At 38.0% G+C, this 24,640-nt stretch overlaps 1 protein-coding gene across 3 annotated transcripts in view; it reads right to left on the reverse strand.

The window, feature by feature from the left end:
- STAT4 (signal transducer and activator of transcription 4) overlaps positions 1-24,640 on the reverse strand; it is a 113,089-nt gene that overhangs the window by 29,010 nt on the left and 59,439 nt on the right. For all 3 annotated transcript variants that reach the window (XM_041737044.1, XM_041737045.1, XM_041737043.1), the window contains exons 4-10: positions 13,089-13,187; positions 10,937-11,029; positions 9,759-9,837; positions 7,542-7,627; positions 5,766-5,917; positions 2,602-2,760; positions 1,799-1,891 (exon numbers count right to left, since the gene is read on the reverse strand). In XM_041737044.1, the coding sequence (XP_041592978.1) occupies positions 1,799-1,891; positions 2,602-2,760; positions 5,766-5,917; positions 7,542-7,627; positions 9,759-9,837; positions 10,937-11,029; positions 13,089-13,187 (761 nt within the window). The remainder of the gene's footprint in view (positions 1-1,798; positions 1,892-2,601; positions 2,761-5,765; positions 5,918-7,541; positions 7,628-9,758; positions 9,838-10,936; positions 11,030-13,088; positions 13,188-24,640) is intronic.

Raw genomic sequence — 24,640 nt, forward strand, 5'->3', positions numbered from 1 at the left:
GAGGATGGAATGCTATGGTAGGGAGGGGTTTTAGAGAAAATACTAAGTAAAGGATCATTTATCAAGATGGTGGAGAACAGGGGTACAGGGAAGAAGGACAGGGGCCCAACAGAAATGTGGAAGAGGAAAGTGGAAACACTCAAGTCAGGGACTAATTAATGGTCAGTAGCCCTGGCAATTAGTTCAAACAACATGCAAGGCGATGCCCATTCAAGAGGCCTCTTCCACTCAGAACTCTTGGCTAAGCAATCTCTACTCATCTCCCTTTTTGTCCCAGAGAGAATCTTAAACATATCATATAATCTACAGAGGTGTCTCAAGGAAAAGTAGGATGCCCGCCACCCCTCTATCCTATTTCTCTTTAGTGTTACTATCTTCTGGGTTATATAGAGATGTGAGGATGAAGAAGGAACTTTTGAAAGTCATAACATTTTAAAAGAAATTGTCCTCTGGCTTTTGTTCTTGGTTCTTACGTTCTTGCAAAATTCACACAAAGGCAATGACTTAAGAATTTCAGGGGACACCTGGGACTCAGTGGTTGAGCATCTGCCTTTAGCTCAGGGAGTGATCTTGGGGTCCCAGATCTAGTCCTGGTCGAGCTCCCTGCGGGAAGCCTGCTTCTCTCTCTGCCTGTGTCTCTGCCTCTCTCTTTGTCTCTCATGAATAAATAAATAAAATCTTAAAAAAAAAAAAAAAAGAATTTCACGTAAGGTATTTAAAATGCAAATTGAAGAAAAATGCCTTTCCTTTAAAAATGGAGTTCTGAGTTGGTAGATGTTAACTAAGCTTAGTGTAGTAATCATTTTGCAGTTTACAGAAGTCATTACTCTGTTCAGCTTAAACTTCTCAAGTGCTGTATGTCAATACATTTCAATAAAATGGAAATTAATAAAATGAAATAAAAATAAAGTTCTAATAGTGATATGTGATCACAGACCCTATCATGAGGCCCTAAATCAATATCTACTGTGTTATCACCACTTCCTGTCCTATTAGAGGTGATTTAGTGATTAGGAATTTAAAAACTTGGGGCCTTGGGGGATTGATGCATGAATGAAAATCTTCAAAAGTTCAAGCTCAAATTCATTATTTTAAAAGTTGTTAAGGAAAATGATATGTTTTGGTTACTCAGCTAATGGAAAGGACCAAATGCATGGACAAAGCAACAATAACATGAAAGTCATATATCTTTAAATCAGGTACATAGTAAGGATATGTTGAAAATTACAACGCTGAGATTTTTCATAAAAATCCTATAAGCTAGTTGCTGGGTAATCACAGGAGAAGAATGTTATTTTTTGTTTCCTGGGCAAGATATTCAAAGTCTTCCATATTCTGTCCCCAATCTACTCAATTTTGCCTCTCTCTACTTCACATGCTTGCAAAACAGACCCAGGAAGTCATTATTTCTGTAGTCTGGCTCTCTTACAATCCCACTCTCCTTCCCTTTCTGCTCTTCCTGCGAGGTCTTTCCTTAAAGGGGCCACAAGACTTCTCCAGACTCTCCAGTCTTCTCCCAACTGATCTTTTCAGCAATTGATCCCACGATGCCCCATATTGTGATTCCAAGCGTTCATGCTAATGTCCCTCATGTCTTTATATTTACTGTCACATTCTTTACAGGCAGGGCCCTCATATTAACATTTCTGAGAGTATCCACCATAGCTCAGTGCTGGGCATGCAGGAGGCATTTAATATAGAAGAGTTGAATGAAAGGCACTATGGGAGAAATTAGTCTTAATTAAGCAGTGGCCGTGGCCCCACAAACAAATGGAAAGATAGAGCACATGCTGCCTACCTTAGCTTTACAGTGAACTGAATGAGAGTTTTAAGTACCATCGGTCTCTGTGGGTGGGTTGGCATGCATGGCTGTCGTTCAACCACAAATGAGCTAGATTAAAAGGAAATAAAGCACATCATTTGAGAACATTGAAAATATTGTCAGGCTGAAAACCACAGAGAAACAGGATGCTGTCCTCTTAAGAAATCCAAATTTTCTATACTTACAAGCTATTCAAACCTCCGTTAAACTCAAATCTTTCCAAAAGCTTCTCATAAATTATTACTAGGAGATGGAAAAAAATGCCTAAAGATTGTCCCTTAAATAACAGCAGTAAATAATTCTTAATTGTTATTCTTGAGTCGAGAATAAAAGCCTATTTTTATCAAACTAAACATAAAGTAAAAAGTTAATTTCATGTCATCTTTGAACTGGATATTAGAATTTCTGGTACATAGTTGTGTTTTTTTTTTTTTTCTTTAGATGAGCTTATACACATACACATGGCTTCTACCCTTCATATCCTGGATATATACTTGAGAAGTCATTGAAATCTTCTTTTCTAAAATGTTAAAAATGAACTTCAGCTGGAGGTTGTGCTTGGCTTATAGAAAACTGAATCAGTTTTTGGGAGAAGTGATGAATAAATAGCGAAGAGCAGAAATGTTTCTGGAACTCTCTGGAGCCTCAATTCACTTTAACTTGAGGCTCACTGTTTAACACATCCCTACCCTGCTTCGCCTGAACACCAAAACCCCAGCCAGGATATCCTTACAACCCCACGGGATGGAGGCTGCCATGACGCATTTAAATTTACTTACTTCTTAAAAAGGTTGTAGATCAAGAAGGTGACTCTTTCTAGCAGATGTGCTCTTTGCATGGGGATGGGGTCCCCTTCATAGGTCATTTTAGTAGACTGTTCCTCTAATTTCTCCAATTGCCTTCTGAGTTGGAACAGGCTTTCTGCCAACAGTGTAAAGCTATTGAACATCAAATCAAAATCAGCAGATGGTTTCCCCACTTAACACTCTACTCTTTTAACTGTTAACTGCATTAGCAAAAAATAAATTCCTAAATAATTATTCAATTAACAAAATCATTCACTTAATTCCATTAAAGGTTAGTGACAGTTCTTTATGTTTATTTCTCTAATCCCTTCTTTCCTCTGAGATGTATAATACATGGAAAATGTTTTCAATGTTTTGTCATTGATACCTGTAGTAATAAACATCATTTATAAAATTTTGTCAACTTCTGGAACCGATCCCTTTTAACAGTTGTTTTAAAAGTCCGTTAAACATATATATGGTACTCAATAATGGGTAAAGAAAGAGCAAATTTAAAACTTTAAAGATACATGATATGAAGAATGTTGTGTAAGAATACTAAAGAACAAAAACAATATGAAATGGACTCCCTTCCCCAATGTTTTTACAAATCCTACGTATTAGCCAAAAATTATCTGCCTAGAGAAAGGTATGGGCTTAGAGTGTTACTCACTGTGTGGTGATTTCACCTCGGAAATGGAGGTGGGAACTTGGGCCTGAAGTCTAGGGAAGAGATATTCCAAAGTGGACACCCAAGGGACCATCAACTAGAGAGGAGGCAGGATGTCTGGACAGACTTGTAAGTCCGTCTGACCCTGACAGCAGCTCTTTCTACTTAAAAGTTTACTCCCTACATAGTGCTGTGGCGGAAGGATCTGTCAACCCCCCACTGATTGTGGTATAAGCACTGTTATCTACTAGGTTCTTGATTGCTTCCTTTGTTGTTTATTATTTTTATTATTCTATTATACTTTATTATTGTGTATATTACTGTTTATTATCACAGTGAGGTTAGAGAATCAAAGCATCCCTCCAAGGAAAATCAGTATGTTTTAAAAATTGCCCAATTATTACTGTTTCTGAGAAGTAGCCCTGGCAGGGCAGAGCTTTTAGTGCCAGTGGCCCCAGTTATGATATATTTCCATTATACTGAATTGTAGCCTTTATTTTTTTAAAAGATTTTATTTATCTATTCATGAGACACACATAGAGAGAGGCAGAGACTTAGGCAGAGGGAGAAGCAGATTCCCTCCGGGGAGCCTCATGTGGGATTCGATCCCAGGACCCTGGGATCACGCCCTAAGCCAAAGGCAGATGCTCAACTCCTTAGCCACCCAGGTGCCCTGAATTGTACCCTTTAAGAGCAATTTTAGATTTCAACTGAACTTTTCCCTTCTTTTTCATTATTTTTTTCTAAGTGTTCTTCCATCAGATAAATTTATTTTGCATTGCTGATGAAAACTTTAACTTTTTTTTTTTTTCCTGCTCCGAACTCCCTTCCTCCCTTCTGCCCCTGTGTCCAGGCCCTTCGCATCCACGGGCCATGCTCCCGAGCTGCTGGCACCTTCCAGCTGGGGCCCTGGGCTGCTCTGACTCATGCACACTTTTATCCCGTGAGATCATTCACCCCAGGAGTCATGGCATTAATTTTCCAGGAGGCCGGCTGACCAGGGATGAAGTTAAAGGACTTGAAATAGCCTGGGGACCCAGCAGGAGCTTGAGAACTAGTTGGTGGATCAGAGTCTTCAGCTGTTTCCCTCATCCAGTTAGGCCTCCCGCCTGACCTTGGGGGAGCAGGCTCGCTTTTTTGTTCGTGTTGCAGTTATAACCCTGACTTTTAAAATACCCAGTGGACGTTGCCAAAGTTAATAAGCCTGCCTTCATCTACCTAATCATTCCAAGCCCTCCAAACCCTTTGTAGCTGTATTTCCCATACACCCTTTACATTTTGCTTATGGGAACTGGGAAGGCGGGTTGCTCCAGGCCCCCTGAACCCCCTAATAAGAGCAGGGCGGGGTGTTGAGCTTCGCCTGTCACATTGCCATCAGGGATGCTTTGCTGCTCCAGAAACATTTCTCTAGCAAACCGTGAGATCCCAGTCATTTGGGGGTTTTTCAGTGAAGGGCAGTTGACCCACATGGTGTCCGCTGGTTTTCAGGTGCGCAGCATCTGATGGCTTCCACCCCATGTCGGTTCTTGGAGTTGTTGCCTGAATCACAAATGAAAGAGGGGTGCCCGGGGGTGCCCGCCTTCCCTCGGGGCGCACACTGATACCACCTGCTGGTGCCACTGCCCCAGGGGGCCGGTGGTGGGGGCTCGAGGGGAGGGCAGCTCGCCCCGGACTCTGGGCACCTGATTCGGGGAGTCCAGGGTGCTGGGAGGCCAGCATTCTGCATTCTCAGCAAGTCACTGACTTTTCTTCTAATACAAGACTTTTTCTTCTAATACAATGGGCAGTATCTGTATATGATTGCATATGTGCATGCATAGGGGATGTCATGTTGAAGTAGCCATCTGAGATTTTTCATTTAAATACAATCACTTCGTTGAAAACACAAAAAGAATGTTTAACTCCAACTTTCTTAAAATACACCTTTAAAAGCTGAGATACCTTTTTTCAAGCTTTTGAAGCTACTGCTTCTTACGTCCTTAGAGAAAGTTGTACTCGTTGCTGGTTTCAAAAATTCATTGGAGTCTTTTAGGGTTAATTTAGTATATGAGAGTACTAAGCAATTCTTATGCCTTCTATAGATTTCTATAGATGCTTTATTTTTTGCCCCAAGGGAATACAATTAAAAATATGTATACAGGGGATCCCTGGGTGGCTCAGAGGTTTAGTGCTGCCTTCCGCCCAGGGTATGATCCTGGAGCCCTGGGATCGAGTCCCACGTTGGGCTCCCTGCAGGGAGCCTGCTTCTTCCTCTGCCTGTCTCTGCCTCTCTCTATATATATGTCTCTCATGAATAAATAAATAAAATCTTAAAAAAAGTACGTATACATCTATTTGTTCTCAACTGTGGAGTTCCCAGCTGCTAATAAACCATCAATAAACTGAATTAATTTATGTTTTGGTCTAAGCCTGCCTTCTCTGGCTGAGCGACACTGAAGTTTTGTACTTCCTGTGGTTTTCTCTAGAAACTAAAGTCAATTTGTTTTACCAGTTTTGAAGCTGGTCGAGCCCATTGTGGAGTGGCCCTCCAATGCAGGCGATCTGTTGTCGCCTCTTCCAGTCCTGCAACTCTTCCATTAGCATGCTGTTCATTAGTAAGTCGGTTTCATTTACTATTTGTGTCATCTTACTGAGGGCTTCCTAAAAACAAAGGTGACTACTGAAAAGATTTTCATGAGATACAACCAACATCACTCATAATTCAATCCGGGAAACAATCTGTCTGACCTGGGGGATAAATGCTTGGTTAAAATCGTCACCAAAAACAAAAAACAAAAACAATAAAATAAAATCCTCACCAAATATTTTATTGGATACTACCTTCTATTTACCATAGCACTGCCCTTTCAAACTATTAAATCATTATAATTAAATGTTACAAAGAAAGAAGCATATGACCACAGTTCACAATCTCAGAACATCTCATAATCATTTAGTATCATTTAGTACAAAACCAAACACATTGAGTTTGTAACTCTTGTGACAATATTGCATCTTCTAGTCATACATCTTCTGCTTTTTAAAAAGACATACATTAAATTGATGTTCTTATAAATATATGCATTTAAAATGTAGTGCCTAAAGTTGAGCCTCTTTGTGTTAGTCTTTTTAGGACTTTATCTGGGTTGAAGGAAGCAGAGTAGAGAAGTATAATTTTTAAAGGCCTAGGGATTAGAAGGTGTGAATTCATATCCCAATTTAGTGACAAGCCAATTGAATTTGGATAAACCACTTAATTTTGCTATACATATAGTACAGATTTGTTATGCACAAAAACACTAGTTCATCTTATTTATTTATTTATTTATTTATTTATTTATTTATGATAGTCACAGAGAGAGAGAGAGAGAGAGAGAGAGAGGCAGAGACACAGGCAGAGGGAGAAGCAGGCTCCATGCACCGGGAGCCCGATGTGGGATTCGATCCCGGGTCTCCAGGATCGCGCCCTGGGCCAAAGGCAGGCGCTAAACCGCTGCGCCACTCAGGGATCCCCACTAGTTCATCTTGATTAAATATTTGCATGTTTAAAATCTGATATCTAACTGTTAAAGCTTATAATGTAGGGTGAAAATAAATTTTACATTTATTTGTGCTCACACAAATTTCTGCACAAAAAAATGAAGCTGAGCTTTTAGAAATAAACACTTGATTTATCAGTGACTGCTCAAATTTCAATTGCATTTATTTTCAAGGAGATAGAGAAAGTTGAAATAGAAATGTTTCTCCTCTTTTAAAATATTTCATTGAGCCACAAAAAATTTCCTTTCCTTGAAAGGAGATTAGATTGAACGTGTTCAGTTGTCAATGAACTACCCTGCAATCTATGAAATTATTTAGCATGAGGCCATTTTTCAGAGTGGAAACTGGTAAAATTTTTCTAGTAAAATTTTAGTAGCCATCAAGTAATATTTTAATTGTACATGTGTAGCAGAACCCACATCAACATATTAAGTACAGAAACTAAAACAGTCACGTCTGAGATTGTGGTAAATAAAAACTGGGTAAAATGTTCTCCTTGGAATTAATGGTAGCTACAGTGAATGTACTGCATAAACAAGATAAACTCTACAGAGGGCCAGCTTTGTAAACTTAGGAAGAGAAGCATGGCAAACAGGATGGCACTCTTCCTAGAAACATTGCCATTTATTCATTCAGCTCAAATAGAACTGAATGAATCCAAAAGCTTGACTCTTTTCAGTAGGAGCAGCAAATATAGGAAAAGGAGAAAGATAGGCAAAAGGTCAAATTAAAGTTCTTCACTAACCTTTCTCTTGAAGTCGAGACTGTTAAGCATTTCTTGCAGAGTCAAAACTTCCTGATTCATTAGGGCGTTGTTCTTGTCCCCCTGATCTGTGAAGGAAAAGAGATAAGATGTAGAGTCTTCTCCAAGGCAAAGCTCTCTGTCCGTCTGCTGCAACCCCATCCTTAAATCCTAAACTACAAGAGCCTAAATATGGCCTTTGGAGATGAGCTTGAGAGTAAGTCCCTATCTGCTCATTTGCCAGGAAAGATCACTTCCAAGCAAGCCAGGGAGGAGCTTTCTACCTTACAGACCTTGACACAAGACCATTCTTCACACCATGGTTTTTTCTGGGATGGGGACAGAGGTAAAAATATTTTTGAAATGCACTCCTTTTTAGATACTTCTACGTTGATGGCAACCCTTAACGGGATGGCCCAAGTAGGAAAGGAAAGGAGCCTGTCTTTGTGCCTATTACTAAATCATATTTGACTCCTGCTGACCCCTTTACCCACGTGTTCCCACTCTACTTTTTATCCAGGAATTACGGAAAACTGCCTGGAAGGATCACAGTTTTATCTACTTAGTCTCATGAATTAATAAAGACTAAATCCTTTGCTTTCCTTTTTTTTTTTTTCCTTTGCAAAATGGGCTGGCCTCACAATAAAACTAGAAGTACAAAGTAAGAAAAATTTCTGACTGATAAAACCCCAAATAGTTTATCTTCTTAAATGGGAGACGTGCAATAAACGGTATATTATTTAACTTGAACATTTAACTTTATTGGTTTATAGCAAGTGATTGTCTATACCAACCACTGCTGTCTAGGAGTGTCCTGCAACTCTGAACATTTTAAGTATCATTTCACTGAAGTCAATACATCCTGAAGGGGCCAGGAGAACAAATCATTCCTAATCTATGCCAAACAAGATTCCTATCCTAACATCCCCGCTTTTAAATCTGAGATGAAAGTTAATCATCCATTTCCTTCCAGATAAATCCTAAACTAACATTTCAACGATTAAAGATGCTTCTGTAAATAAAAGATTTCTATCCAGTTTGTTTTTTTAATTATTTTAAAATAATTTTAGAATTACAAAAGAGTTGCAAAAATAGTTCCCATTTGCCCTTTATCCAGCTTCCTTTAATTTCTTACAGAAGCATAGCACAATTATCGAAGCCAGTGAATTAACATTGGTACAACCCTATTAACTAATCTAGACTAATTGGAATTTCTCTGTTGTCCCACTAATGGCAACAAACTTCAAATGATCAATCCTGTTACTTGTAAATTGTAGGCCTTGTAAATATTCTCATTCTTCCTTTCCATTACTTTTTTCTCTTTCTTTCCATTTAAAAAAGCTCCATCTAATTGTAAACAAACTCAATGTTCAACCACAAAAAGACAAATAATTGCAGTGTCATTTTGTCATTTATACAATTACTGAAATTATGTCTGAACATTTTTTATGATTTGGGAAAATACTTAATACTTTAGAATGCAATACACAAAACTATGTAAAGGATTATCTCAAATTTTTTTTGCAACTAGATATATATGTATTTGAACATATAGGGAAAAAGCTGGAAGGAGATAAACTAACATTTTGACAGCGTTTATCTGGAATTTTAGTGGAATTTTGTGTGACTTTATTTTTTAATGCTTTTGTCTATTTTCCAAATTTCCTACAGTGAATCACATTTCTACTTACAATTTTTTAATTATTATTTATTAAAGGATGCTCTACGCCAGTGTGGGGCTTAAACTCATGAACCTGAGATCAAGAATTGTGGGCTCTATTGACTGAGCCAGCCAGGCGCCTCACATTTCTATTTACGATCTTAAAAATTATATTAAAAAACTCACCTAGGGATGACATTAGTAATTTCCTGATCATACTAGGCAACTATCATTACTTCCGTTGGGCATGATAATGATATTTTGATTCTATAGGAGAATGTTTTTAGGTTTTGAAGATGCGTGCCAAAGTAGGAGTGACTTCTCATGAGCTTTATAATTTATTTTAAATTGGTTGGTAATATGTATATATATTTATATTTATATTTATATTGAGAGAAAAGGAGGACTCACAATACTCCTGCACTATCTCTTCAAAACAAAAACAAATGCACTTCACTTAGAGAAGTAGGTCAATTTATCAATTTTGTCAGTGAAGAGGAAATTCTAGTCATGTTGTCTTTATGTCCCTAAGTAGAATTATAGACAAAATAAAAGCTTACCCATTGTCTGGATTGTTTTATACCTGTAGTCAAATTCATCTTGTAGGTCTTCTAAATATTTGGTGTCTTGTTCTGTCATCTTTTTACAAAAGAAAACATACTCTGTTCTAATTAAGCATGTCAGTGAAACATCATCATCAGTAATTCTTTTTCTTAAAAAAAGATTTTATTTATTTATTCATGACAGACACAAAGACAGAGGCAGAGACACAGGCAGAGGGAGAAGCAGGCTCCCCATGGGGAGCCTGACACGGGTCTCGGTCCTGGGAGCCCGGGGTCATGCCTGGAGCCTAAGGCAGATGCTCAACCACTGAGCCACCCAGGCGTCCCCATCAGTATTTCAAAATGCACGGTTTGGCGCTTCCAGCCTCCCATCACATCCTGGCCTAACTGTATAGAAACTACATTTCTAAAGAGCTATGCCCATGAAGGTTGACTAGCACTAGAAGAACCATACTAAATTTGCTCTTCCATTTGCTTTTCCTGATTATTTGGAAATCTTTCAGCATCTTGCCTCTTATGTGTCATTTGGTACTAAATGAGAAATCTCATTAGAGATTACTAATATCTTTTGTTGCTTGAGAATATGGATACGTTTTCCCTTTGAGTTCCATATAACTGTATTAATGTACCAACTATCTTCTCACTTAAAGTCTCTATTCTAGTCTGCTGTAGTTTATGGCAATTCAGTCTACGTTTTTCCTCCCTATTTCTTAGAAAAATATCTATATGCTTCCTCTACGTGTCCTGTCTGTTTCTGTTTTGAGATTTCAATTTGCTCTTCTCCAGACCCAGTGTTCTCTCTGTGTTCAGACATAATAGACATTAAGTGCCAAGATCTGGGCTAAAGGCTTTTCTTCTATCACCTCATGTAGTCCTCACAACAATCCTGTGCTGGGGGTCACCCTCACTTTTACAGATGAAGATAGAGACTTACGGATGCAAAGGTTTAGAGGCCTCAGGTTTGGTGGAGTAGGCCCAGTCTCCAGTAAATTGAATCTGAAAAGCTCCCCTCAAAGAAATCGTTCATAATATGAACATAGTGTGTGACAGATACTGATTATCAAATTGCCCTACGATTTCTGTATGGACTAACTTTGGGTCTATAAGAAAAAGGTGCACAGCTAGATGTATGGGGGTGGTGGCGAGCCTTGCTAGGGGCCTATGAGATCACTCACCTGCACGCTATTTTTAATGGCAGCTACTTTGTGCTCCACATTCCTCTGCCTTTCTGAAACTGAAGAACTTTGTAAAGATTTCTCCAGAGGTCCCTGGAAAAAGAATGTCTTAATATTTCAATGATGCTAATAAAAGAAGTTTATGATAAATGTAGTATACCTTGAACTGAGGTTTGAATTCATATGATATGGAATACCATACAGCCATTAAAAAGTATACTTTAGAAAAATATTTAATGACATTTAAAGTGGAATTAAGTTGTTAAGAAATAGAGCAAATTATAAAAACATATATTTATGAACCATCTTCCATATATATACATATGTGTATGTATAAATATATAGATATATGTCTAGATAAGTAAACTCAAGTACATATGACTGGAAGAACATACATACCAAAACATTATCATTATGTAAGTGAAATTACAGATGATTTTATGGCTTAACCTTCTTTTCTTAATTTTCTATACCAGACCTATGTTACTTTTGTAATTCTATAAAATGAATACACGTAATTTAAAAATGAGCATAGTGAAACTACATTAGACTGGACTTAAATTCAGGATTAGGGATGTTGAATCTGCTAGAATGAGACTTACTTTTACAACTGGAACTGGAACAAAGGGAGTTTACCAAAGAATATTTTAAAATGTTAGTCTGGTTAAATAGAAACTCTAACCAACTCTTCCAAGCACCATTTCTTGGTCATTCAAATAATCTAACATTGAGTGTTTTTAGATATAGAGACACTGACTGTGTCCTTAGGTATCAAGCTACATCGATACCCAGATGAGAGTTAGAAAGTCGGCAACCCCTCTACCTTAGAGTTCAGTGAGGAGCTCTGCACGGTTAGAAAGGCGGACGACTTGACTGAGCAAATCAGTGAAAGACCCTCAAGTAGAAACAATGTGCTTGGCGGTCAATCAAATGTTCTTTCAACTACACCACACTCTTCAGATTGGAAAAAATATAAAATCCCTCTCTCTTATTTCATATATATATATATATTTCCACATATTTGTGTATTGGTTTGAAGGTTTGAAAATCACAAACCATTGCTTCTCTTGTGGTAGCATGTGGTACTGGCAGATTATTTGTAGCTTCTAATTTGACTGCTATCTGACATTTGAAGACACCACACACACACACACACACACACACACTCTCTCTCTCTCTCTCTCTAAAATGACTGGAGATAAGAGGATATATGTGAGAATATCACATATTAGTAGTAACAGCATCTTAATTTTTACCTAAAAAGCACTAAATCAAACTATCTTTATTATAGAAGCACTGTACTTTAGAATTTAAATAAAAAATGATACGATCCTTCACCTAAAAAAATGAAGAACAAATTGTTAAAATTTCATACTTCTCCAAAAACAATCACAACCTGACATAACTAAGCCTAAAGATTTTTAACAGCTAAAAAAAAAAAAAGATATTTTCTTGGACCTTTAAAAATAAATATAGTGGTGTGATCTGCTAAATTATGGAGGACTTCATCTGAAAAATCGATTACTTACATACTCTTTCCTTTTTATAAGGATTAACTGAAAAAGTATTACCCAAAACTTCAATGATTCATCTATTTGTCTTTAATGGGGGCTCTGAATTCATTTAGGATAGTGTGACAACCTATAATCTAAAATATGGCAGGGTAAAATACATTGAAACAATCAACAAGCAAGTATTTATGGAATTTCTATAAGATAACATTTTGGGTGTGGAGTAGTTTTGGACTTGTGGGGTAGGAAATCAGAAGCCATGGAAGGTTTTGAGCAAGGTCATTCCCTGAGGATAAACATGCTGAGGGAAACAAAGTCCAAGTTGTAGTTAGGAATTCAGCTAGGGGGAAGTTAACTTTATATGTTATTTTAAGACCATGGACCAAGAGTGTGACCAATGGAAACAGAAGAATGTATAGATAGGATTCCAGAAACGAACTCTAGAAAGACTTGGTAATTATCTCAGGATGAAGGGAGAGAAAAGGAATTACTCAGAGATGATCCTAAGACCTTGACTCCAAGTGCTTGGAAGGATGGAGGCACCATTAACATAGGTAGAAGGAGCTGGCTGGGAAGAAAAGAATGTTTCAAAAAAATTGAGTTCAGGGTCATAACAAGACCACAAGTTCAGAAAATATTACCTGAACAGGCATGTTGGCTGCAGCCAATATTCTCCTCTCTTCCCTTAAACAATTTGAAATGACCACAGCTACATGCATTGGATTTCCATGAAATTTTCCCTGAAGAAAAGTGAGCAAAAACAAACATAAAAGCTCAACTATATACATCATAGGAGAACATCACTACTTACAAATCAAAAATAATCTCCCAATAAATATATGAAATTATTTAGGACTTTTTCCACAATCCACTCTAAAGCCACAGAAACCTGTATTGGGAATGAAACTCCTATGTAGCATATTGCTCTCTCTTCAAAAATCATTTTAGTAATTAAAAATAATTCTTGAACACCTCTGTAGGAAAGGCCCTGAACACACACCCAAGAAGATCCATTTATTTAGGGTAAGTTTTAGGTAAAAGAGTTGCTTCTTTGCAAATTATGAACCAGGGTGGCCCCAGCTGTCCATTTGTTCGCTTTGTACTTTATGGTATGCTTAAAGCACTCTTTCAGCCCCTCTTTGGTGGTGTTCATGTTGACTAGCTTTTAACTACGTGAATTTGCTGGAATAAGACTATCACACATTTCAGCAATTATATTTTTATCACATCAAGGCATATACATTTTTTATCACCCCTAAGGATGCTGCACTGGCAGCCCATGGGTTTAATTCAGCCACTAGATATGCTGCGTAAGTTAAATATCATAACCCCTTCAGAAGGAGCATGTCCACCCACAGCTGCCATCGTGCCCACCACTGAGTAACCCAGGCACTAATTTTCCTACCTGCCAGGACCCTGTAGGTATTTGAGTTGTCTGAGTTTATAGGACTAATTCCAACAATACCATCATTTTAGTCAGTAGTGTTAAACTTCTTTATCAATAGACCTTTTCCAAACCAGGGTTAACAGGAGCTTAATAAATGTAGACAAATACACTTATTTAGTTTCCCTCTACCCTCCTTTCTGAAGGACATGCTAATTATCTCTGAAATGGTCAAAAGGGTCGATAACTGAAAAAATAAAGTAACAATCCATAAAGTGGAAAATTAACAATTAATCAAAAGGAAGATTATACAGATTGAACAAACTAAAGGGTCTTTCAATGGAAGCAACGAGGTTGTAAACATTTTTATGACCTTCACTGCTGCCACAATTTTCTTAGATGATGCACATTCATTAGAACTTGTATTTGTAAAACTAGGGTAAATACCAAGTTCCTGAGTTCCTACTCTTCCATATTCTACAGCCTTCAAAACTCTTTTTTTCCCTCTTAAGTCAGAGAGCTCCAAAAGAAAAAACAGACGTGAATTGACAGAAGCTCATGAGGTAAAGAAATCCAAATGATCCTATTTATTGAGCAGATACACCAAATTTCCCATTTCTGCATGCTGATAATTTCAGATTCTGTCTCGTTGGAATTTGTTCCTGTTGTTAATTCTCTGATCTACTGGTGTTTTCCATATACCTTCCTATCAACTTCCCAAGAAAAACGTTTCCTCATTTTGCCTTTATTTTAAAATACTCCATTGTTAAAAATAAATGGCTTCTTCTAGGGCTCCTTTGGAGGCTCTGTTGCTCACATAAACTTGAAAACTCCTCTTCCTGTCCAAGAGCTGGAGTTCCTCTAAGACCCCGAAAATCACCATTATTCGTCCTTGTGTTTCTCACCATTATAGGAGCTTTTCCATGATCATTCAGATATTTTCTTTCAATGCTTCTCAGCCTCATTGTGCACATTTTCATTTGCCTTTCCTACCTGCACTGTTTACCTTCCCTTTGATTCAGCTTTTCCTCATGCACAGGAGCACCACTGTGTTCATCTAAGCTATCTTTTCACTTCCTTTTTGCATTTTCCTGACTTAGTCCCTTACACTTAAATGTATGAGACAAAAACTTCTTTTTTTTTTTTTTTTTGAGACAAAAACTTCTTAAGGAAAATTGATCATTACAGATTAAAAACCAAATTGGTGCTTTTTATTTTTGTAAATATCAAAGATGTACTCATGTTCACCTTTCAGTTATCATGTATATGGACCTCAAAAAAAAAAAAAAAAAAAAAAGGCAACCAAAATCAAAACCAAACCAAAGCAAACCAAAACAAACCAAAACAACACCCCTGAGTGTGTGTTGGTGGGAGGAAGAGAATGTCAGAGAGAGAAAAACTGCACATTTTGTGTGTCTGTCTCATGTATGGTTAGTACATTGGTGATTTATCTTTTCCCAAGAGGCAGTGTATGGAAGTTTTTAAGTGAAGTCAAACTTATTAATTATTCCATTTATAGTTAATGCTTTTTATGACTTATGAAATCTTGCCCTAACCTGCAGTCATGGAGCTTTTTTCCTCTGTTAAGCCTTTATAATGTTGTCTTTCGTTGTAATTCGCTTGGAGTTTGTTAATAATATGAGGTCCTTTTCACACTTTTCTTTTTTTTTCACATTTTTCTATACAGATACTCAGTTCTAAGAGTATTTATTGAACATTCTGCTTTTTCACCATGCTCTATTGGGCCAGTTCTTTCTTTTTTTTTTTTTATTTTTATTTTTTATTTTTTATTTTTTTTTGGGGGGGGCCAGTTCTTTCATAAATCATGTGTCCACGTGTGGATGTGTTTGCTTCTGAACTTCACTCCATCTTAGAATTCTATCTCTGTTTTGTCAACAGCTTATTTTAAATATTAGAGCTTTATAATAAGTTTTGAAGTCAAGGAGAATAGCTTTCTTTGCATGTCCCTATAAATTTTGAGAACTACCTTGTCAACCTGCACACATATAGCCACGTTGAGAATTTGAATGGCATGGTATCTTTTTTTTTTTTTAATTTTTTTTAAATTTTTATTTATTTATGATAGTCATACAGAGAGAGAGAGAGAGAGAGAGAGGCAGAGACATAGGCAGAGGGAGAAGCAGGCTCCATGCACCGGGAGCCCGATGTGGGATTCGATCCCAGGTCTCCAGGATCGCGCCCTGGGCCAAAGGCAGGCGCCAAACCGCTGCGCCACCCAGGGATCCCTGGCATGGTATCTTTAGATACATTTGGGAGACTTAGCATTCTTTATAATTATGTTCTAATCTATTTATTTGGGTCTTCTTTAATGCCTCTCTATTAAGCATTATAATTATCTATAGGGATCTTACCTATTTTTTATTAGGTTTATTTCCATATAATTGGTATTTTGATAACAGAATAAATGGTATCTTTCTTTCCCAATTGTTTTTGCTGCATGTAGAAATATATTTGACTTCCATTTATTGATTTTGAAACTATCAACTTTGCTAAACTCTTGACTCTAATAATGAGTTTTTTTTTTTAAGATTTATTTATTCATGAGAGACACAGAGAGAGGCAGAGACACAGGCAGAGGGAGAAGCAGGCTCCATGCAGGGAGCCCGACATGGGACTCGATCCCAGGACTCCAGGATCATGCCCTGGGCTGAAGGCAGGCGCTTAACCTCTGAGCCATCCAGGTGTCCCTAATAATGAGTTTTTAATATCTCTTAACAATTCTAACAATTTATATGTAGACTATCTTGAAATTTTCTATATACACAAATCATATCTTGTATGAATATTGATAACATTTTTCTCCCTTTTCTAATATCTAACTTGCATCAGAAATTTTACCTTCATCCTAAGTCTTATTTAGAAATGTATTGGTTAATTTCCAAACATAAGGGTTTTCTACTTATCTGTTTTTTAACTGATTTTTTTAAAAAGCTTTTTATTTTATTTTATTTTTTTATTTGAAGGAGAGAGAGCATGCAAGTGGGGGGTTAAGAGCAGAGGGAGAGAGAGAGAGAATCTTAAGCAGGCTCCATGCCCAGCATGGAGCCCAATGTGGGGCTCCATCTCAAGACTCAGAGATCATGACCTGAGCAGAAACCAAGAGTCAGATGCTTAACCAACTGAGCAACCCAGGTGCCCCTTAACTGTTTTTTTTTTAATAGATTTACTATTTTTTTAAAATTTATTTATCATAGTCAGAGAGAGAGAGAGAGAGAGAGAGGCAGAGACATAGGCAGAGGGAGAAGCAGGCTCCAAGCACTGGGAGCCCGATGTGGGATTCGATCCCAGGTCTCCAGGATCGAGCCCTGGGCCAAAGGCAGGCGCCAAACTGCTGCGCCACCCAGGGATTCCCTTTTTTAATAGATTTAAAAATTCTAATCAGAGATTATGTTCTGAGTGACTTCAGCCACTTAGAATTTGCTGAGAATTGCTTTGTGGCCCAGCAGATGGACCTTTTGTAAGCTTGTGGAGAAGCAGTTGTTCAGTGCAAAATGTCTTCTACAGGATCATTAACCCCAGTTTGTTCATTGCTTTGTTCAAATTTCTGCATCCTTGTGGATTTTTTTCCCTAGTTAATTTTATCAGTTATTGAAAGAGGCACATTAAAATCTATTCTGTGGATTTTTCTCCTTGTGGTGCTGTCATACACATTCAGACTTATATATTACAAGTGAGTCAAACCTTCCATTTCTGTGAACTGAACTTTAATGATGCTCTTAGCTTTGAAACAAAAATATAAACTATGACATAATGCTTTTTTATCACTTGGAATTTTTATTTCATACTTATGGAAAGAACTGGATTTATTTCTACAGAGATATAATACTTAAAATCACATATCAGGGGCCTTTGGGGGGCTCAGTGGTTGAGCAGCTGCCTTTGGCTCAGGGTGTGATCCCTGGGTCCTGGGATGGACTCCCACTTCGGGCTCCCCACATGGAGCCTGCTTCTCCTTTTGCCTATGTCTCTGCCTCTCTCTCTCTCTGTGTCTCATGAATAAATAAATAAATCTTTAAAAATTTTTTTTAAAAAATCACATATCAGTACTGTGTATTATAAAAAGGGTAAATACATATGAAGTAAATTGGTTAATGCATTCCAAAACCTCTTCACATATTTAGAATTAAAATTTTTTGAATCTCTTCAACTTAGAGTCTTTGGCATTCATATTTTTCAATAAAATAATGTCCTCTAGGATGTCAAGAATGTCGGTGATGCAGCATTTCTTTAAAGTGTGCACAACTGGGGATCCCTGGGTGGCTCAGTGGTTTGGGGCCTGCCTTCGGCCCAGGGCGTGATCCTGGAGTCCCGGGACTGAGTCCTGCATCGGGCTCCCGGCATGGAGCCTGCTTATCCCTCTGCCTGTGTCTCTGCCTCTCTCTCTCTCTTTCTCTCTATCATAAATAAATTTTAAAAAATCTTTAAAGTGTGCACAACTACTGTCTCCATTCTGTAAATTTTGATGCTGGCACTTTCTTGATCTTATCAGAAGTTCTTAGTAGAAAATTTTCAGACAAGAACGAGGACTCAGATTCACAATCCGTCTGCAAATGGTCCTTGTATGGTTTGTTGACAGAAACACTGAGGGATCATAGTGGCCTATCATGCCATCATGATTAACAACCATATCATTATACTTTTAGATGAAATTATTATTTAAGTGTTCAGAAATATGTCCATAAAATCACTGAGGACCAGAATATATAGTAGGTTCCTGGGAGTCTATTCCAGAAGCCTTCTAACCAGTCCTCTATCAGCTCAACCACTACCCGTACTCTTTGGATCCACTCCTAATAATATCTTTGAAGAAGTTCTTATTCTTAGACATTGTTTAAATTAAATTAAATATGGCAGTAACTTCAGCAATTGGCAGTTATAAGATTACAGGGACATACTGCTTGCCATAACTCAAACTCAGACTCGAAAGATCCTTTTGTGTTGACAGTGTAATATTAAGTCTCATCAAAGAAAACAAATTCCCATCCCAGGCATTACCTATTTGATTAAGCACATATTTAACTTTTTCCTTCATGGCATAGTGGAAGTTAAATGCATTCTGTTCCAAATCAGGAGGAAGTTTCTGACAAATAGATATCATACATCTTACACATAGTTCCTTGCAACACATGATTCATTTACTCAAGTTTTCTATTGCACGGAGATTTCATTCACCTATTGTGAGGAATCTGGCAATTTCTCTTGCCACTACTGCTTTGTGTATGATAGGCAATCCTTTTGCATGAATCTCAGTAATAAAATATAACACAATTTCTTCTGCCTGTGTGCATCTTTCTTCCTTTCTTACATCCTATAAAGGACTTTACTGTTACTTTCCATGAAAATATGGAATTTAGGATCATCCATCCAATGACAAATAATTTGCTTAACAAATATCAAATTTATACCTTGTTGATTTGTTCCCATCCCATTCTGCATACATGATAGCTTTTCGTTTCAGTCTTAAATCAGTATTATATTGATGACACTTTAAACAGCAATTAAACTCAACATATGCTACGCCGACAGTGCACATTATTCAACCGAAGTGACAACACAAATAGCTGTGACCCAATTTCACATCATAGGCAACAACAATGACATTGCATTTGTCACCTGACAACAATAAGTAAGAGATGCTATTGATTAGAAGAAGCATTTTCATTTCAGAGATTAAAATGCTAAAAAAGATGTCTTAGAATTGATAAATAAGCTGTTTTATTCTTTTTTTGCTACTTTATGCTAACTTCTTTGGCTTTCCTTCAAATTCTTCTCCTGCCCTTCCATCTGATTTCTAATTTTGACTTGTCACTAGTGACTAGTTCATCTGTTTTTTTCTCCCAAATGGTCCAAGGAGTACCAGAATCAGAAGTAAAGGATATGAGAAGTCTTGCTCAAAATAATCTCCTCCACTCAGGTGGCACAGAATCAGATTTTGCAACTAGACATTCACTCTTCTGAGTTATTTCTCCAAGGATCCCCTTTAAAATGCAAACACATGAGGAACAGTCAACACTATATTTAATTAATTTCCTCTGCACTGTGCAAGAATGATCAGATGTTGCTTTCTGGCTGCCGGGACTTGGCAACTGCAGGATGAAAGTGATGGGTCCCAGGACAAATTTCAGAGGAGTCTTGAATGAGGGAGTCAATAGTAGTCAATGGGGACGTGGGATTCTGAAGAAACATGTAACCAACAAAAAGTGTACAAAAAGTGTAATTGGGAGTTGATCCCAAAAACACAGTTATGGGAGGGAGGATAAGTGAGACGAAGAAAAGAAGGCATCCAATAGAGGGGGTGTTATCAAGTCATTGTCTAACATGGGCTGGGAGGCAGTGTAGAACATGTGACAGAGCTATCAATCCAAGGGTTTTGGGAAATGGAGTATGTTTACACCAACTGTAGTCTTCATTAGCCCTGAAGCAAAAGAAATGTAGATGCTGGCATTTCAGAACATTGAACGAAAATGATGAGGCCCAAGGGGATATAGAAGGGCACCCCCTGCCTCTGCTACACCAGCTCTTCTCCCCACAGGTGACTTCTCATTGTTTTTAACTACTCACAACCATACTACACCGAAATGTTGACACTTCTTCTTTTATGGTGTCTCTGGGATGTGACACAGTCGTCTCCAATTACGGAGTAAAATGTTTTCATTCACATTTTTATTGGCAATATGCACACTTCTGGTTGCCAATTAGCTCTCTCCCCTTTTATCCTCCCAAATACTGCTGTTTGATTATTTTTATCCTTGCCCAAAACACACTGGCCAGTTTCTACTTGACAATATGCTCTCTCAGCATCAGCCTTTTACTATTTCTTTCCCTTTATTCTGAGCACATGATTTTTCATAATGGTTTCTACCTAGTATTTCCTCATGAGAATCATCAGAGCAAGTCTAGGATGGGGAAAAACCCAGTAATTTGAGCAAGAGCTGATCTGGTCATCTTAAGGTTGATTTAGATGTAGAATGACCCGTCTAAGAGACTTAGAAGACAATTATCCTTTATGGTAATTGAAGCCACCATGAGACACCACTACACTATCTTTTGGAAAGGTTAAATCCAAAACACATGCTACACCAAACACCACTGAGGGTGTGGTGCAATGGGAGCTTTCAAATGGTAGAGCCACTTTGGCAGATAGTTTGGCAGTTCCTCACAAAGTCAAACATACTCCTACCATGCAATCCAGCAGTCAGGCTCCTAGGTATTTACCCACGTGAATTAAAAACTTATGTTCACACAAAAACTAGCATACAAATGTGTCTAGCGATTTTACTCCTAATTATCAAAACTTGGAAGCAACCAAGATGTCCATCAATAGTGAATGGATAAACAAAATGGTACATCTCTAGGACGGAATAGGACTCAGTGGTAAAATGAAATGAGCTGTCGAGCTACACAAAGAGGAAACCATTGCTGAATGAAAGAAGCCAATATAAAAAGGCTGTGTCTGTACTACGGAGACAGTGAAAGCATCAGTGGTTGCCCAGAGTTGGGGGGCAGGGACTGAGGGAGAGATGCACAGGGGGCACGCGGGGGGGCTCTTAGGGCACAGGGCCTCTTCTGTAGAGGCTGTAGTGGCGGATACCTGGCCGTACAGTCAGCCCTAAGGTAAATCACAGACTTTAACACTGTATTATTGATTCCTCCATTGGAACAAAGGCACCACGGAGAGCACAAGATGCTAATGCAGGGGGACTTCTGGCAGGGGGGAGGGAGGCTGAGGGAATGATGGGAACTCTTTGTGCTTCCCGCTCAGTTTTCCTGTAAACTCAAGGCAGCTCCAGAAAAATCAAGCCTATTTTTAAAATCATCTTATGGAAGCCACAGTTCTCACTTATCCTTATGCTATTTCTCTGGCCAGGAGTGAACAAATTTCAAATGAATAGAATTTACCTGCCTTTCTTGCTCAGTCAGCCTTAAATCCTCTCGTCACCACATAGATTTTCTTGATAAAGCATGAGGTAGAGAGTCTCCACGGATAGAAATGATTAATGCCTTAGTTCTACTTACTTTCTATTAACATATGGAGTTTTCTTTGTTGCCTCTTGGGGGTGTTAGGAGAGTTTAAAGCTCACAAATGGCCAAATATAAGATGAAAATCTTCCAGTTGGTTTCACAGAAATGAAAGAAAAGACTGGTCATAAAGACAATGAAGACTGAGTTATGTTCTAGGAAATGCATTTACATGAATATAAGCTCCAGAAAAAGGAAGACTATGTATTTGGGGCTTTCAGGACAATAGGCTGTAGGGACTTTCCTGTCATCTCTTTAGGACTAACTTTTGCATGCACATAAATACATAAAAGCTTCTTTGAATAAAAAAAAACCCACAAGCTAGCAATTAGAATAATAATAAGGATATAATGCTTTCACTTGAGCATAATTCATGCCATCTTTGGAAGAAAAGAACACCACACTATCTAGGCATAGGAAAAAACTCGGCAGGAAGACATCAAACTGTCATTAATGATTATCCTTGGGGAAATGGGAAGGGGGGGGATGGAAATTTTCACTTTTACCTCAATTCTTCAGCATTATTAGAATTTTTTTTAAAGATTTTATTTATTCATTCATAAGAGACACACAGAGACAGGTAGAGACATAGGAAGAGGGAGAAGCAGGCTCCCCAGTGAATTAAAGAATAGCAACTATTTTATCTTATTTATGTATTTTTTTGGTAACTATTTTATATATACTTAGAGTTTATATATATACATACTTTGTAGTTTGTCTGGAAAGTCAAGGCTATAAAGTCTCATTTTTATGCCTAAAATCACCCAATCATTAAACTCACTGCTGCTACTATAATAAGAAAAGTTGTTTTTTCCCTTATATTTTCTAACTATATTTCTTTTGGCTCCTCTACCTATTTTTAAAATGTAGTGAATTAAAGCAAAATGGGGAGCCTGATGCAGGACTCGATCCCAGGACCCCGGGATCACGACCTGAGCCAAAGGCAGACGCTCAACTGCTCAGCCACCCAGGTATCTGGCATTACTAGAATTTTTAAAATAATCAAGCATGTGTCATTTTTAAAATTAAAACTAAACACGAAGTGATAAATTATATGTACATTCTTCATATAAGATCTTTCTCTTTGCTTGATTTAGGCAAAGGTTTTTGTAAAAGATGAATGTTGGCTTTGAAACTTTGAAAGGAGGAAAAGAGAGTTTGGCGCCTAGTAGATCATTATGACGACCAAAATTCAATGCTCCTTGGCAATTCACAGCCTTGGAATTAAGAGATAAATGAACTGCTTAACTCAAAATGACAGCAAGAACACAAGGTAGACGTTAACAAACTCCACTTACCATTTATATATTTGAACATAATAATAATAATGGAACCTGCCATTTGCCGACTACCTATTATATGCAAGGGGCTTTACAAGCTTTGTTTTTAATACTGACAATAGCCTGCAAGGTACATATTAGGAAGCTCAGGGCTATGTCTTTTCTGAAAAGTCATAGAACTAGGAAGTGAGGGAGAAGAAACCCTTCAAATCTAGGTGCATTTTATTTAATTTATGACCTTACCAAATCATTACTGCCTTTAAAAAAATGTACTCCCCCTTAATTTAACCAAAACCCTTGAGCCACAGATGCACTTAATTTTATTTTTCCCTGGAAATTATAATACTTTCTATGATAAATCTGTTCAAGGACTAACCATTCTTTATGGAACCTCAAGATAGCTAGCTGCAGTGGTAAAAACAAAGCAACCAACAGAAAAGGAGCATGTGTTTGATTACGAAATTATTCAATCACTTCCTGAGACAACTGAGGTCTTAATACCTCTGGCAGTTATAGTTACTTTAGAGAGAGGCAATCTGCCATGGACCCTGGGTGTCCCCTGCACGATCTTGCTGGATATGGCAAGAGTGCAAGACCCAGACCATTCTTTACTCATTTTTCAGATTTGTATTTGTAGTAAGCAACCTTAAATGAGGTAAAGTCTCCCCACTGAGCCCAGGTGAAGGGCAGGCTTGCTTTCCCTACCGATATATCAGAATAGTGAATTCCTGAAGGTCAGTATTCTTCTCCTGTAACACAATCCACTGAGTGTGCAGACACCTCTGAGGAGCCCACTGCATCACCCTAGCAACTCAGGGTACATGGGGAACCGATACAAATGGTCATGAAGCTCAGACTACTGCTTTTGCAATGAATAATAATGATCCAGAGACATGTCTTTTTCTAGCAGCCCTGAAAACAATACAAGCTCACTTGTTAGCTTGAAAGGAAGGAAAGGAGGTAAGGAGGATCCTGTGCACATCCTGGTACCTACTTGTGTTATAAAACATCTCACACAGCATTTCCATGATTTATTTCTATATCTGATTCCCCATCTAGACTCTGCATCTGTCAAAAAGCAGGGATTGTTCTTCTTCAAGACTAATCTGGAAATAGCTGTCACCTTGTAGGAACTTCATAATGCATGCTGAATGATCATCGGTGGGGTGAATAAATTACGATAATCTCCTCCTGAGATAATAACAGAAAAAGCCTATTATTCAACCTCTATGTTGGTAAAGGCCTATGTCTTTTTGTTGTTGTTGTTGTTGTTGTTAGAGACGGCAAGAGGGACAGAAGAAGAGGGAGAGAGAATCTTAAGCAGGCTCCATGTCCAGCACAGAGCCTGGGGTGGAGGCTTAATCTCTCAGCCCTGAAATCATGACCTAAGTCAAAATCAAGAGCTGGATGCATAACTGACTAAGCCCCTCAGGTACCCCCAGGCCTCTCTCTTTAAATCCTTCTGGAGATTTTGTTAGTCATGTGTCCC

This window comes from Vulpes lagopus, chromosome 22 (genome assembly GCF_018345385.1).
Source record: "Vulpes lagopus strain Blue_001 chromosome 22, ASM1834538v1, whole genome shotgun sequence".
In the NCBI taxonomy this organism is placed as follows: domain Eukaryota; kingdom Metazoa; phylum Chordata; class Mammalia; order Carnivora; family Canidae; genus Vulpes; species Vulpes lagopus.